General features: G+C 45.6%; 1 protein-coding gene and 1 long non-coding RNA gene across 8 annotated transcripts in view; one reads left to right on the forward strand and one right to left on the reverse strand.

Annotated features, from left to right (window-relative positions):
• SLC35F4 (solute carrier family 35 member F4) overlaps window positions 1-12114 on the forward strand; it is a 131466-nt gene extending 119352 nt beyond the window's left edge. For 5 of the 7 annotated variants that reach the window (XM_054828783.1, XM_054828786.1, XM_054828785.1 and 2 more), the window contains 5 exons: window positions 400-619; window positions 7073-7198; window positions 8297-8489; window positions 10614-10703; window positions 11706-12114. In XM_054828783.1, the coding sequence (XP_054684758.1) occupies window positions 400-619; window positions 7073-7198; window positions 8297-8489; window positions 10614-10703; window positions 11706-11947 (871 nt within the window). In that variant the 3' untranslated portion in view covers window positions 11948-12114. The remainder of the gene's footprint in view (window positions 1-399; window positions 620-7072; window positions 7199-8296; window positions 8490-10613; window positions 10704-11705) is intronic. The other 2 variants (XM_054828787.1, XM_054828790.1) reach the window with 2 other exon arrangements.
• Window positions 10999-13885, reverse strand: LOC129207601 (uncharacterized). Its single transcript, XR_008577480.1, has 3 exons — window positions 13670-13885; window positions 12310-12390; window positions 10999-11838 (listed from the first exon to the last, which is right to left on the reverse strand). It is a non-coding gene; the product is annotated as an uncharacterized LOC129207601 (long non-coding RNA).
• Between the last annotated feature and the right edge of the window lie 2797 nt (window positions 13886-16682).

Below are 16682 nucleotides of genomic sequence, written 5' to 3' on the forward strand. Positions count from 1 at the left end.
AGAAAAACAGGTTTTGGAGCAAAGCAAGAAAAAATTGTCAAGCTACAGAGAAAAAATTGCAGTTATAATCCCTCTGTTCGTGGCCTTGAAGGCAGAGTCTGAGAACTGTCGGTGCATTATAGATAACCTTCATTTCTGTCTGTGAGTCCCTGGGATTATTGTTGCATAGAGTGTGATTATTCCAGGTAAGTTACTTCTTTTCTATTTGCGAAATTGCTGTTTTAAGAAGATTGTAGGTTATTTTCTCTGTGTGAATTAAACAATAGATTCTTATGGGTGTGCGGAGTAGTTGGGAAAAGTACTTAATTGAATGAGATAAAAGTCTAATGAATGATTGTTGTGCTGGAGTGAATGCTAAGAAAAATCCCAGCTGAGTTTTAAACTCTTTTCTTTTCATAGGGAATGCAGTCGGATTTTTGGTGAAGATGGTCTGACGCTGAAGCTCTTTCTTAAAAGGACTGCTCCCTTTTCTATTCTGTGGACTTTGACTAACTACCTGTATTTACTGGCTTTAAAGAAGCTGACAGCCACAGACGTCTCTGCCCTATTCTGTTGTAACAAAGCTTTTGTCTTCCTGCTTTCTTGGATTGTGCTGAAAGACAGGTTCATGGGAGCAAGGGTAATGACATGCCTGATTTTCAACTCTCTCTTGTTTTCATAATTGCCCTTAAATCCATAAGCTATTGTGCTGCCGCAGTACTGCTGCATTATGGTATGTATATACCATGAAACCATTTCTCATTTAATGTTATGATGCAAACCTAAGCCTGAATATCATTTAGAGATCTCAGACTCCAGAGGCAATACGATGTGGGAATTTCAAGATGCTATTACAGCTAAGTGTAATTTGATGAATTAGAATAGGAGGACATCCAGTTTCATATAAACCTATTCTGTCTCAGGTTCCAGTGCTGAAGTATAGTCAATTAATTTTATTTTAAACTTAGTGATAAATGTTTAGTTTCTAACCAAAGCTATTTTATTTCTTGTTTGGGTAGATAGCTGTTTTCAATACGTAATGTATTTTTCTTATGCCACCCTATTACTTTTTACATACACATAAATGAATACACATGTGCATGTGCCAAATTTAGTTTAAAAGGGACAGCAACTGAGGGTGTGTTTTGCACTAAAGTGTTAGAGGACTCACTGGCAGTAATATGGACCCTGGAAAAAGGGGAAAAAAAAAAAAGAGCTCTAGCAAAATGATGTGTGCCTGCATCTGGGGGAAAGCAAGCATGTTTCCTGTAATTTCACATACCCAAATCTCCTCATATGCAGCAATTTAAACTGTTAACTTTATACTTTGGCTAAGGAGTAGTTAGGCCTGCTGCCAGTTCTGCTCATGCAGATTCCCCCGTTGAAATGGCTCAAGGCCTAATGGTCATGTTGGGTACAATCCTGATTGAACCGTCAAGAGCCTTGAACTTCATTAGGAACTGGCTGGGACCAGGTGTGATGCCTGCGACTAGAAGAGGCCACCAGCAATTGGATCTAAGTTCCATGGAAAGCGTGATGGATCAGGACACTTGTCTGAGTGGGTTCGTTTTTAAAAAAATGAGGGCATCAGCTTTTTTTTGTTATTAATGTGATAGAAGGGTTCAGAAGTGAAAGGAAAAGGCATCAGCTTTTTTTTGTTATTAATGTGATAGAAGGGTTCAGAAATGAAAGGAAAAGGCATCAGCTTTTTTTTGTTATTAATGTGATAGAAGGGTTCAGAAATGAAAGGAAAAGGCATCCGGTTTCGCAAGCTTCTGATCCAGCTCTTGGTGCAGTCACCAGCACACTGAAGAGAGTGTTGTGCTTGGGGTTTGGGAATGCAAGAGGAAATTGTTTAAAGTAAAACAGTTCCTCTCAGGCACGGGGCCTGAGCACATCAAGATACGTGTGCCATCGTGCAAGTGAGTTCTTGGGTAGGGATCTGCCAGGTGGGTTTTGTTGGACTGGCTCAGTGGAGGGTCTGTCCAGACCAGGCAGTCAGGGGCGTGATCCCGTGTTTCACAGACCTCAGCCGTAGAGCCCTTGAAGGTAAGGACACGGACATTTCATCTTGCAGTGCTAAAGCCGGATATTTCATATACAATTTAAAATACAGAAGCCTCAGGTTAATGTGACCCATCCTCAGCCTGCTGATGACTAACTAAGCAGGGTTTGAAATCCTTGGTTCTTCTCTACAGAAATCAACAGGAACGGTAATTTCTGAGGCTGTTGTTCCCTTCTCTGGCCCTTCATCATCTCAGCTTCCAGCTGTTATTACTCACTTATGTCAGATGATATTGAGTCTAGCTGAAAAAATAGGAAATTTTGATCCCTTTAAGCTAATTTTTGTCTAAGAGCAACCTCTTTCTAGAAGAACAAACACAGCTATTGTATTTTCCTAGCCTACTCTCTTAAAGAAACCTAGACAAGAAATACTAAAGCAATTTTCAGTTATTAGTTATTTTTCACTCACTAAAAAACCACATTGCTATAAATATGCATTAGTATTAATGCTGTAAACACCGTGAGGTTTGCACAAGAAAAACCTGGCAGAAGAAGTGAACAGCAAATCCTGCACATAAAAGAAACTGTTTTTGCTGCTAACTGGCAGATTCTGGATGTACAGTGCTGGAAAGGTAATTAGCAGCGTTTTCCAGCAGCCCTCCTGCCAGAATAACACTTAATGACGTTAATAACCACGCAGGAGAGAGTTTGAGAACTAAAATACGACAAAGCAGCATAGACCCAGCCTTTTGTGCTTTGAATGCCGCTACTGCTTTCACTCCCCAGCCTCTCAGAGAGCAAGTGTAATTAGGTTATTTGGACAGTAAGAGGATGAAAAGAAATAAGGGCTTAATCATACACTCTGAGCCAGTGTTTTTGCAAAAGCACTCAGCACCCAGGAGCTTGTCTAAAGACAAACTTGTCTTGATGGCCACCTTATGGTTACGGCATAATCTCGCCCATGGAAGCATTGACTGGCTGTAGAAGTGCTGCCAGGGGCTCCGTGCAGAGGTCTGGCTGCGCCGGCTGTGTTTGAGCTACCCGGAGTGTGCGTTGTGCAGTGAGAGCCACGTGCCCTCAGCAGTGATGCTGTAGCATGGGAAGGAGCTTGCACCCAACCCAAGAGAGAAAAACACCGGCTGAAGAAAGAGTATTCAGATGAGAAGAACATATACAGCAGTGCCTGTATAGCTGTTTACCTATAAAAGTAGTGCAGGTAGACCTTAGGTACCTTGAGTACCTACTGCCCTGCACAAGGACACATAGCACAATCCCCGCCTGCACTGTAATCTTCTTTGCTCGGATATTTCTGAACATCTCACAAATTAAAAATGTATCCATGCTACACTGGGACTTCTGGAAGTCCAGACAGCTTTGGCTTAGAGCAAGCACAAATATTTAAAAGACTTCATGTATTTGAGTAGTTCCGTTGGCTTGTGTTGCTGAGATTTGGCCATGTGCTTAAATATTTGCATGTTTGTACCCTTGGTTGTGTTTCATCTGTGAAGTTGAATTAATGCTTATTAGGTAGATGTGGAGTGGTTTGGGGACATTTTTTCCCAAAAAAAGGTTGGCTGTAGTCTGGAGACAGGTTTCTTTACTACAGCACCTCATTTACTGCTGTGCTCCACATAGGAAAAAAAGGTTCCTGAGTAAAATGTTATTGGCCTTGTTCTCTTCCAGGGGACAAAAAAAAAAAAGAGAGAAAAAAAAAAGATTTCATTCCTTACCTAGGAGGCTCCAAAAGAAAGTTACTACCCTCTTCTGTTAATTAAAAAGCCTTGTTTAACGAGCTGTCAGCTACAACAACCAGCTTTGCTTCACTATGACCTTGCTGCTTCTCGTCAGCTTACAGAAGCCTGCAGGATGTGCTCCCAGGTTTCTAAAGCAAACACACGACAATTGCTAGGCAGAGGTCAACTGTGCTAACACAGCAATGTATAATTTGCAGGAAGAGCTTTGAACATGAAACTTAAATAATGTTCTCGCTGTTTTCCAGTGTCAGGTCTTATTTATCTCATGTCTCATGAGATGATACTCCGTATGCATCCATCATTTCAGTCGTTTAAGGAAAAAAAAGTGCCTGGCTTTCTAAATATTTGATTAAATTAGGAAACTGGCTCACTGAATTTGGTGTAGTCGAACTGGGAAGATGGTTTTCCCAGTAGGAAGAATCTTCTGTTGGGGATGATGGAGTTACTCATTTCCACTAATACAAGGAAAAGACTCACTTGCTGGGTCTGAGCAGTGAGTACACCAAGAGTTAAATCTTGATCTTTTCCCTCTGAAGAAGAGGATAACTACATTGGACTTTTCTGTTTTGCCTTGTGGGAGACATTGCTTGAAATATTACAGCTGAAATACTCCAGCCGACAGCTGAAATGCTCCATCTGAATTTATGTGCAAGGCAAGATGTATAGTGCAGCCTGAGATGAAACCAGCCAGGCTGTGTAGCAGGGCAAGGGGTGGCTTCTGGGAACTGATAGGAGTTTGATAGTCTCTCTGATGTCTGAGAGGTCCTGACTGTAATTCTGCGTTGCTTCAAGGCTGGACTTTTGTGGCATTTGTATCTTAGGAGAAGCTGTAAGGAGAACGGCAGTATTACAGCAAACTACTCACTAAACCAAGGGTAGGAGGGTAGCTCTGTAGGGACCGTTCCCACTGAACAGGACTGAAACTCATTCTTCTAAGAGAATTTAACTGTGTTTTGCTCACAGGTCCTTGGGTAGATGTAAGCTCAGGGATCAAAATAAGCATTGCTGCATCTTGGGTGATGGTATGTGTGTCCTGTGCCAGATGTGCCCTGACTTTTCAGCAGGGTGAACAGCAGAGGGTGATGTCTCTCAGCACCCCAACTCACTTAAGGAGTGAAGGCCAGATTCCCATTTAGGCACTGGAAAATGCAAGGTGCTTTCATGTCCTTCCTCTGGATGGAGGGACTCAAGCCCTCCTCCCGGGGTGGCCTGACTGCTGGGATGTGTTGTTCTGGGAAGGAGGGAGGGAAGCCATTGGTCCCCTCTAGCTAAAGCTCTTCCAGATCTCATCGAACCATTGCATTACACCTGAGATACTGTGAGTACGTATGTGACTCCAGCCCTTGTCAGTAAGTTGGAGGACTTGGATTTCAAGTGCCATTTCATGGTGAATTTGGAGGTATCAACAGTATCTTCAGGTCTAGGTGACAGCTAGGCACCTTTGTTGAACTGGAGCTTGGAGCTTGGATGTTTTAAATAGAAGTAAGGTGGGATATAGATGTGCACTGTGGTTTGTGACCCTGCTTTCGGCACTGCAACTACAATGAGATGGAGGTACCTGTGTGCCTCAGTTACTGGTAAAATAGGGCTAACGATGAGAGGGAAATACTGCCTTAAAGCACACCCAAATGAGTCCCCCAGTGAAGACATAGGCCTAGATACCAATGGGATCTAGGAGCAATAACATTTTCACCTGTAGTCTCAGAGATTGGCTCCACCTTGGGAGTTGATTCTTGGTTCCCCGTTGTGTCCCATATGTGGACACCTTTACCTGAGTCAGCCATGTGTCCATGTGTCCCCCATGGTTTTGTTCCACTGACTGGCTCTATTGAAATTGTTCTGTGGGATTTTTGTGCTTGCTGCCTCAGTCAGGCTCACATCTGCTCAATACCTGTGTCAGTGGGTTTTCGGGGACTCTTGGTAAAACTATATGAGATCTGAAAGTCAGGCTTCTCTGCATGGTTTGATCAAGATGCCTTTAAAGTCTGTGGCATGAAGCACATGAAGCTTAGGTTTGTCTGGTAGTAAATATTTCTTAAATGAAGTTTAAGGAATGCTCCAGGAAGCAAGCATCCGTCTCACGTTGGTGTTGGCTCAGGAGTTGTACCAGAAGATAAAAAGCCCTGCCTGGCTCAGCAGTCGAGTTTGGGAGCCAGTCAGTGTGGCAGTGTTTGTAGAGGTTAGCGCTGCCGAGGTGAACCGCATCAGTTTCTTCCTTTGTATGAATGGGGAGAGCCAGCCTTGCCTGTCCACTGGGGAGTTGTGTAATGGATATCCGGGAACAGAAAATAGCATCTGAACTTTCAGTGTTGCTGCTGATACTGTAACAGCCAGCTCTGGGTATCGACATTTGTGCATCTTCTGCTCTACACCCAGCTTTAATACACAAACAACCTTTTTGTAATGATAACCTGTTTAACATCATACTAATTTTTTTTTTAAAATCTCTATTAAAAACCCTGTCTTTCAGAAATGGGGCTGTGATTTTCCACAGGTCTGAGGAAACATACTTTCCTTTGCAGTCTGTGGAAGCTAGGTATTCAATGTCTTTGACATTCAGACTCTGTATTTACTTGCTGAGGGCAATTAGGTAGAGAGGGAGAGTTTTTCAAAGAATAAAACATGTTGCGGTCCCTACCACTTCCTTTAGGTCCTTGAAGTCAAGACCCAGGATTTAAGATACGGTGTAGTTAATTATTTCTGTTCTTCTTCTTTGAAGCTCCTTAGAAGTTCTGTCTGGGATTTTCAAATGAGGCCAAAAACCCTAAGCACAAAGGTGAAGGCTTCATAACAAAATTTGGACATGTCTGTCCAAGAAAGCTAGCAGGGCTGTTAGGAAATACCGTGCACAGCTGGAGCAGCATGGAAGACCTCCCAGCAGTACACTGTATTCCTCAGTACAGGGGTCATTCTCCTGGAGTGATGTCCAGGAAGGTCAGCCGTCTAAATGTTTGCATGTCTAGTTAATTTGATGGTGTTGCTAGATATTTCTCTTGTTGTATAGTAGTGCATAATGTCTTAAAATTTCCTGATCTTGGAGTCATATCTCCAAAGTGGATGTTTAACTTAAAAAATACTTAATGATGGATGTTCTGTCAGTAGGTCCCAGGAGAATTTGCAATGCTATAGATCCATATCACTGTCAGTGCATACACTTTCATTATGTTTTACATCTCTGCCAACCATACATAATTTTCCCTATTTAAGGAAAAGCAAGAAAGCTTCAAGTCAGAGAAAGCTGCTAGTGACACTCATTAAAACCCCATGCAGTGATAATCTCTTTCTGTGTAATGAAATTGCACTGAGCTTTACATCGCTTTGCTTTGTCTGTGCAGATAGTTGCAGCAATAATGGCAATCACAGGAATCGTAATGATGGCATATGCAGATGGTTTCCAGGGTGATTCAATTATCGGGGTAGCATATGCTGTTGGATCAGCCTCTACATCTGCATTGTATAAGGTAGGTCAAAAGTGTTTATTAGTAGTATTACATTCTTTAACATTGGATGTTAAAAATGCACGAGTACAAAGTGAATCACTATAAATGTTTTATTTTATTCGTCCCTCCTGCGTCATTCATATTATAACTGGGTGATGTCACAATGTCAGGAAGTCTACTATGGGGGTAATTAGTTGTTAGCTGCCAAACACTCAGAATGACTTTGCTTTATGAGCCTTTAATGAAATCTCCATTACTATACTGCATGTTTTAATCATTTCCTGCCACCACAGTTTATCGACACTATTTCAAAGGGGCTTGTCGTATGCAGCAGGGAGGAGAGCCTGAATGCAGGTAGTGCCGCTTTCCTGAGCGGGGATGGACAGACGGACGGCTCATCCCTGTGTATTCCGCACTCCTGCTGGGCTCGGAGCCCCTGCGTGTGCCTGGCATTAGGGACACACAGGGCTTTGACCCCTGCTTTGACCCTCACTCTTGAAGGTGAGGGATGAAGAAGGCAGGGATGTGTCTGAGTGAGTTAGAAACAGGTTGGGCTAAAGGCGGCTGTATTTATTGTCAGCTCGGGGAGGGTGAACTGTGTGTAAAGAGGAGCAGAAGTTTGGAGTTAGTGGGATGAGAAGTTGCCTCCCAGCTTTAGACTTTGGTCGTCTCGTTGATAAATCTGTTGTGACCATTCAAAGTCTCTCGAAGTGCGTTAATTTAGGCTCGTGTAGGACAAATCATCCACGAGGCTTGGGCTACCTGTGGATCTGAAGCGAGTCCCTCCAGGCGAGGCTTTCCTCTCACCACAGGTTTATGCTCTGGAAGCCACTGGGGACCAAGTACAGCCCAAATCCTGTCACTTGCACTGTGTGAACAGTGTTGTCTTCAGGTTCTTAGTTACACTCACTCATGGCATTTTGTGTTAAGCTGTCTTGTATGGACGCAACCATCCGCACTGCAATAACGTGGTACCCCCCTCTGTGCTAAAACGCAGGGAAGGGCAGCAATCAGACCAAAGTTCCCCTTGCAAAAGTTCTGTAGGAAAGGGCCAGGTTGTGGCACGCTTCCCGTGACAGGCATGAAGTCTAAAACCCCCTTCTCTCCTCTCCTTTGCAGGTTTTGTTCAAAATGTTTCTCGGAAGTGCAAACTTTGGGGAAGCGGCTCATTTTGTTTCTACCCTGGGCTTCTTCAATTTAATTTTCATCTCTGTAACCCCGATCATACTGTATTTTACGAAAGTGGAGTACTGGTCCCCCTTCTCTGCTGTGCCGTGGGGTTATCTGTGTGGCGTAGCCGGCCTCTGGTTAGGTACGTGATAAAAAAATTTACTCATTTTTCTAGCTCTTCTCCTCTCCCCCAATACAGAATTAGCCTCGGGCACAAACAATTCCTCCCCTTAAGCAGCAGAGCTCTCTCACAGGTTAAATCTGATCCCAGTGCTAACAGTTAGTCCTTGAGCAATTATTAATATTTTTCATAAGAAGCCTTCATACTAATAGCAGAGAATAAACATGAAGCAGTCATACTAATTGTCCACTTTTCATCTTTACACTCCTACCATAGTTTCATCGGTCTTTCCCTGTCTCTGGCACAGCTGGATTGCTATAAATCCAATTTCAAAGGGCTGCGTGCACCCAGTAGTTCCTGGCGTGCTCTGTGGGTGCTGCAGGGCTCTGGGCAGAGCTCACGCAGCTTTGCATAAGCCTGGTGCTGTCTCTTCTCCTGCGGTCTTCAGCTCCCCTCCGCTCCTCCACAACACTCCCTCTTTCACAGGCACAATTGCTATCCTCTAGCCAGGCAGAATATCTGTTGGATTCAGCCCAGGGGTGTTTTAATTTCCAGCTATAACAACATCCTTTCCTTTAGTAAAGGCTCTATTATTTCATAATTGAAGAGGTTTTTGTCTCTGCTACAAGTATATTAAATGGAAACAAAGAGGATGTCATTGCCTGGTACATAGCCCATCCACGCAGCCATCCTGAGACATGGTCAGGCTGACAGCTGAGGTGCTCTGAGCACCTTGAAACTTTTCCACCCTGAATTGTAGCCACTCTGGGAGCACCTAAGGGACAAAAAGTAGGGATAACTTAACACCCAGAGACCCACCCAAGTGTATAATCCCAACCACGAAGGAGCGACCCTGTGGAGCAGACAGACCCGCTCCTTTCACATAGGGGACTCATCAGCAGAAGAGGACGGGTTGGTGGGCACTCGAGGAGGACTTGGGGTCCTGCCACAGCACCAGCCCCTGGCTGCGAGAGCTGGAAGAGCCTGCAGCCTGCCTTGCAGCAGCACCCTAGAGAATGATACGAAAGGGAAGTTTTTGCAGTTTGCTTTTGATCTCTCAGAGAAATTGGAGCGGGCTGGGAATGCTCTCATGTAAAAGTCAGTTATGCAATTGTAAAAAATTAAAAGCGTTGAACCATTTGTACCTGTCAGCTTTCACCTTGCCCTCAACGTGGCAGCAAGACCTCACTCCAATCTGCTTAGTCTGCAGTTAACTTCATCAGCTAATTGTATTTAGTGTCCTTTAGAGTATGAGTTCCTGCTGCTTTGGTGTGTGGTCCAGCTAGAGGGGCCTTTCCTCAGTGAAATGTCCTACTAAGACAAGGACAGCACAGCCTCAGTCAAGAGGGGAAGCTGGGATCACCATCTTTCTGCTAGGAGGAGAAATGATGGTTTGTGGCAGCAAAACTAGGCTGTTGGTATCTGATTAAAGCTTGGACAAAGCTGTGAAATACATGTGTGATAACTTTGGTATTACAGTTTGTGAAAGGACGTACAGCCCTCCCTCTTCCCCCATGCAGAACTTCCCCTTGTTTCACATTCATATACAAAAAAAATAAAAATCAATCACTTTGTGACAACTACATAATTGTGGTGTGCATACTGAGCATATATCACACTTGTGGGGTCAAGGTAGAATCGTAGACTCATAGAATGGTTTGGGTTGGAAGGGACCTTAAAGATCATCTGGTTCCAACCCCCCTGCCATGGGCAGGGACACCCTCCACTAGCCCAGGTTGCCCAAAGCCCCATCCAACCTGGCCTTGAACACTTCCAGGGAGACAGGGGCAGCCACAGCTTCTCTGGGCAACCTGTGCCAAGGCCTCACCCCCCTTATTGAGAGGAATTTCTTCCTTATATCTAATCTAAATCTACCCTCTTTTAGCTTAAACCCATTACCCCTTGCCCTGTCACTACACTCCCTGATGCACAGTCCCTCTCCAGCTTTCCTGTAGCCCCTTCAGGTATGGGAAAGCTGCAATTAGATCTCCCCAGAGCCTTCTCTTCTCCAGGTTGAACAACCCCAACTCTCTCAGTCTGTCCTCATAGGAGAGGTGCTCCAGCCCTTTGATCAAGTGGAGGAGAAAAGTCTCACTCTAGTGTTTTTCCCCATAATCATGTATTCTTTTCTCTGTTTTTCCCTAGCTTTCAATATTCTGGTTAATGTTGGCGTCGTGCTTACATACCCCATTCTGATCTCTATCGGCACAGTGCTCAGCGTCCCTGGAAATGCAGGTACAAGCACCATGGTTGTTGGTGGAAAAATAAGCACAGGGGCATGCAGACAGCAGAAGCAATTTATTGTCTAGATAGTCTAAAGCTGTTGCCACATATTTCAAAAGCAGTTCAGTCTCCTTCAGCTTCCACAGCTGCTCCTGGCAATGGTGGGTATTTCAGTTGGTGAAAGCCTTTTTTTTTTTTTTTTTTTGTCTTGCCTCCTTTCCCTGTGTGTGAGGGGAGGTGTCCATGCCGCGCAGAGGAGAGGGCAGGCTGATCTCCAGCCAGCAGCCCAAAGCTGCTGGGTGCTGCTGAGATGTGGTGGGGTCAGCGTGCTGCTGCAGCTCAGCGCTGCGCTGGTGACTTGCCATGTAGCAGCCCGGCAGGGCATACACATGGAAGTTTACTCCAGAGTCCTGTCTTGTTGAACAGCCTCTGCCTCTGCTCTTCCAGTGTCCTCCTCCACCCTCTTAGCCTCACCACTCCAGGTATTTGAGCGTGTTTTCAAAGAAAACATCTATTTTTAGGGGAATGCTGGTCAGAGCTGTGAAAATCAGTCCCTGTAAGAGGCTGCTGAGGGGCTCACATGTGCTGTTCTTGCTGGTTGTGGGGCTGGGAGGCTGAGCCTGGAGGCATGAACTCCAGCTTTCTGACCCGCATCCTGCTCTCACCTCATCGCTGGTCCACACAGCCCAAGGAAACATTACGCTGATGCAACCTGCTGTAGATGAAGAGTTACCATAAAGTACCTTCCCTTGCAGAGCAGAAATGGAAACCTAGAGGCTTAGACCGGCCCTAGAGGGTTCCTCAGAGCCTGTGTGAAGAGAGACGTGGCACCACGCTGTCAGGTCAAAGCTGTTCTCTGAACTGGAGGAGTTGGTCACTCCAGAGAATTGAGGGCAACGTGGCCAGTAGCACAGCCAGTGTGCAACACACTGGTTACGGAGTTGTACCAGGCTGGTCTGATGCTGTAGATCATCCTGCTGCAGTTTTGATGACATTTTTGTTTCTCCTTCACAGCTGTGGATCTGTTGAAGCACAAAATGATCTTCAGCGTAGTGAGGCTGGGAGCCACCATCATCATTTGCATTGGGTTTCTGCTGATGCTGCTCCCTGAGGAATGGGATGAAATAACCCTGAGGTTCATCAACAGCTTGAAAGAGAAGAAAAGTGAGGATCATGCCGACGACATCACAGACTCCAGTGTACACACGAGAAGCAGAAGTAGAGCTAATGGGACAGTGTCTATACCACTAGCTTAGGGCTGGTGGACTTTAACTGCACGCAGATGTATATTCTGTGAATATAGCTTAAATTTCCTCACTACTGGTATGCTTAAAAATGACATTTACTCTGAACTGGGGATGAACTGTAAGATAAGAGAAATACGTCTATAATAAATGTTTACATTTATACACTTATCAAGGAACGGGTGTAAATAACTACAATAAAATGTTTTGTAATAAAAAACATTTACGCTTGTGTCTTACTGGACTGGTAGGTTTAAAATATGCATCAAGTCTACATCACTTATCTCCTTTTGCTGGCAAAAGTAGAGTCATTCTCAAGGATACAAATCTTGGATATTTCCAGTTAAATTTCAAAATCGAATGTGTCGACTTACTTTCAATAAAGTGACCTTTCAGTGAGGTAGCAGTTTTGGAAAGCCTTTCAAACCTCTCCTGGCACTTTTGAGAATTCAGTTCTGAAAGAAGCCTGTGTTCACGTTGATATTAGGAACTATTATCAGCATAAATATTGTGACATGCAAAACAACTTTTCATTAAGTTACGTGAAATATGAGATGAGAGCTACTTCGCCCATAACCTGTACGTGCTACAGTGCTGTTAGCCCAGAGACACAGCGCTGCAAGCTTGTCTCCATTGAATATTGTGCCTGCAGCCAGCGGAAATCCACGGCGCAGAACTGATGTCCTAACCCTGCTGCTGAGACACCCTGCCTCCCAGTCCGGTTGGAAGAGGAAGTCTGTCGCTGAACGTGGGAGAACAGCGTGGTTGCGTGAGCTGCTGTCAATTTAAACAATGCAAACTGGTTCTGCTACCGGCCCGAGTCACCTAAACTGAGTAATTGGGCTGATGCTGATCACACTCTAGGCTCCAGGACTGCTGCTGCACCCTTGGCTGCCTTTCAGTCCCAGCCTTTGCTAAAGAACTGACCCCACTCATGACACCCATGGTCTGGACCACGTAGCTGCAAACACCCTATATACGTGCACCACCTGTAGCTTTGCCCTCCTGAAAGGCACCGGGCTCCAGTCCTAGCCCCCCCCCATCCCTCCCTGAGCCACGCTGAGCTGTGCCTCTCTCCAACTGTCTAGCAGTGGTGCTGGATTTTGGGTGCCTTTAGTAAAGCCAAAAATAGCCTTTATCTCTTTTTCTCCCAGAAAAGCTGCACTCCCAGTTGAGCAACAAGCTTCTCGTGAGAGATTGAGCACCTCGGATCGCCAGTGTCCCTGGGAAACGTCAGTTCCTATTTTCTAGAGCTTTGGACCAAACAAATATTTTTAACCTTCACAGTGGAAAAGCCTTTCAAAAGGCCAAAACAAACCAACCAGCCAACCCAGTTCCTTCCCTAAGCCTGTGATTGTGTAATTTAGGCTGGCTGTTTTCTCTTACAGCATTCTTAGGGTTGACCATGCAAGATTACTTTTATTTGAGAGCACTTGATAGGAAGACAAGCATTTTTTTTTCCTTTTTTTTTATAAGGAAGAATAGAAACACCCAGAAAGTATCACAGATTTCTGAGCTCTACTGGCCTGCCCACTGTTTGTGAGTTTGATCAGCAGCTAGTAGGGTTTGGGGTTTTTTTGATGGCAGGAAAAAAAAAAAGGTATTAGAAAAAGGAAGTGTTTGTTATTAACACCAGTTACATGATAGTAACAACTGTTTGTGTTACTAAAGTAACAGCAGGAGCACACCCAGCACAAAGCTGTGATTTATTTGCAGGGCTGATTGCAAGCTCACCTCTCCATGAGCGTGTCCTGGCTGGCACGTCCTAACGAACCCCTCGCACTGCAGCGATGCACGCAGGGTCCCGTGTGAGCCCCGCGGTTTGGAGCTGTGCCCTGGGGACATCCCTGGTCACCAGGAGCAGAGGTGGCAGTGATGGGGAGGCAGCGGGCAGCCGGGCGGTCCCCACAGCCATTAGGGCTTAATACTTCTGCAAACAAAGCAATTCACGTAAATAATAACAAAAGCACCTTTTTATTTTACTCTCTTCTATTTGATGTTTTTTATCATGTCTAAACTGTTCCTTGCAACCAGCAGAGCTCACAAAATACTTGTGTATATTAAAAAAAAAAAAATCCCAAACTTGGGCTCTTTCATCACATTAGGGCTGTAGAAACCAACCCAAACAACCATCCCCTTTGCAGTAAACCCAGAGGTGTAAGGTTTGGGTACACACACACACACACACACGGTCTTTTAAAAGTCTCTTCTAGCATTTGAGAAGATGGGCTCAGCTCCTTGTCTGCTGCTTTTAAAACAAGCTGGACATTAAAAGTATTCTAAAGAAGTGAATTATATCGAACAGGAGATACTGATGGGACCATACAGCTGAGAGCAGATAGCACATGGCAGCTTGGGCACCACCCCAAGTCGATTTTGGAGTTGATGTATTCATTTATATTACTAGATAGTTTGAGAGATGCGTTTTACTGAAATTTTGGTTCCTGCCAAGCTGAACACATGGGAAAAGCAAACATTTCCTTTTAGCATGCGTTGATGAGCACATTTTGGCAAGCAGCCCCATGGCAGCATCTTCAGGTCCAGGACGGGATCCTTCAAGGAACCTCACTGAGTATGCAGCAGGGAAAGTGATGTGAAATCCCTGCGTTTGAGTCAGTTTTCCCCTGCTTGAGATGTTTCATGGCCAGGGGCACAGTGTGTTACTGTGCCAGCCTGTCATTCTCTACGAGCAGAGCCTGTGCACGTCCCATCCCCAGGGACCAGCGATCACCCTTGCATTTCTACAGGGAGAAAAGACGTGCAGCTCTGAGCCCAGCAGCCACCTTCTGCCTCATATCAGGCTTAACAGACATCGTCTAACCCAATCCAAGCTTTCTGCTAGGAGCCAGCAGCCCCCACGTTGCTGCCTGTACAGCCGACAGCGTGGAGGGGTTGAACGGGGGCTGCAGGCCCTGCCAGCCCTTCGCTCCCCCCAGCCCCTGCTGTGGGTGGGCAGCAGGGACGTTCTCCCGCATCCTTCCCCCACCATCAGCTCCAGGCAACATCCACCGCTGTGGCCATGAGTGCCCCAGATCCCCGGAGGCGAGCAGGTACCTAATTCCTGGGTTGCATCGTGCCTGGATGCTTTCCAGGGGTGCTCATCCTGCCCAGCGATTCCTTAAGGGCCCCTCGTTCACCCGTTGCCCACCCTGCAGTTTATCTTCCTTATTAAGAGAGGAAGGTAATTGTTTTCCCTAGACCACAGCTCAGCCTTTCAGCCCGAGAAAACCCATTAAATCCAAGAAATCGGACAATGAATGGAGGCTATTTTGCTTGATGGCATCAATGAGCCATCACAGGAATGCAAGCCAATAATCACGCCCATCAAATGACCTATCTGATGTGGTTACTTCTGCCGCTGTGGGCGTTCCTGATGAGCCAGTCTACCGTCTCCAGCAACGTGTTTCATTTCAGTTGCACCGTCTCATTTGCACTCCAAGGAAAATGCCAGTTTTGATCCATCAGCTGCGTTATCAGATTCTCCTTCCCGCCAGGGCCCGGCTCTCTGGAAGGAAAACAAAACGTGCTGCGAATAACCTGCCTCGAGCATCGCCGACTGCGCGCGCTCTCACCGGAAGGCTCAGCGACCAGGCACTGCGGACAGTGTTATCTCAGCACCACCCCTATCCTCAGCCTTGGCTGGGATTAGATGAACATCCTCTGTTAGTACAAGTGACATGCAGCAGAGGGAGGAACGAGCCGTATTTGACTTTACAGATGTGTAACAACAGGGTCTATTAGTTGCACTGGTGTGTATCCCAGCCAGTGAAACAGGGCTGGATTGTTTTCCCCTCTTTGCTGCTCCGTTTCTTTGAGCTATTGCTGGCTAAACATGCTGCAAGCATAATAAAAGACGACAAGCCTATCCTCATTGTTCCAGTTCCTTCTGCTTTACTCACCAAGGATTTGCACCAAGTTCAGGTGTTATTTTTGCAAAATATCAGTGCTTCCTTCTTTCCATCTCCTCCTTGACCAACGTTTCCTGGGATTCAAGGGCAAAACCTGCATCAGTCTCTGCAACACATCAGGTTGTCACAAATCTCTTCCATTTGCGCTCCTGGCAGGTAAAACACAGAGGAAAGGAAACGCTTACCTGACCGTGCGCACTGACACCAGTACATCTCGGCACTTGGGGATTTGTTGCCCAGGGTTTGGGACCTTACGCCCCTCCCCGACCCTGATCTTCATGACAAGCCGTGACGCTCTGACAAGCAGCCGCTTTCCCCGTGGTTTGGCACAAGACGCGCGCTTTGGAAAGCAGCACACACAGCACACGCAGCAGTGACAGTAATTTAAAACTCATTTTTAAGGAGAAGTTTAAAAGCAGAGGCAATGCGTTGTTGCAGTTGGATGTTAGACTGGTACCCATGCCGAATCCTCCCCTTGGTTCACCTTTGCTCCATGTGCGGGCGAGTAACAACCTCTGCTCCTCCATGGGAAAGTGATCTGCTCCGAGTCATGGCACTGCCCTACCCTTGGGCTTTTCCCTGCATCTTCCTTAAAATGAGAGCATCAGGGCACTTAGGGGTCAATGATTTCATTTTCACTATAATAAATTTGCTGGAAAATCCAATTCTGGCAAGATCAGTATCACTTACAGGTTCCATCTGAATTTGGTGGGGGGGTTCAGGCAATAAATGAAATGGGAGAAAGGTATAAAGAGCTTCCAACTCTCCTGGGAGGGACGACGTGCTGTCCCTAATGGCAACGCACAGGACCAAAGCTCCTTCCAGCCCCACATTCCTAC

The sequence above is a fragment of the Grus americana genome, chromosome 5 (assembly GCF_028858705.1).
Source record: "Grus americana isolate bGruAme1 chromosome 5, bGruAme1.mat, whole genome shotgun sequence".
Lineage (NCBI taxonomy): Eukaryota > Metazoa > Chordata > Aves > Gruiformes > Gruidae > Grus > Grus americana.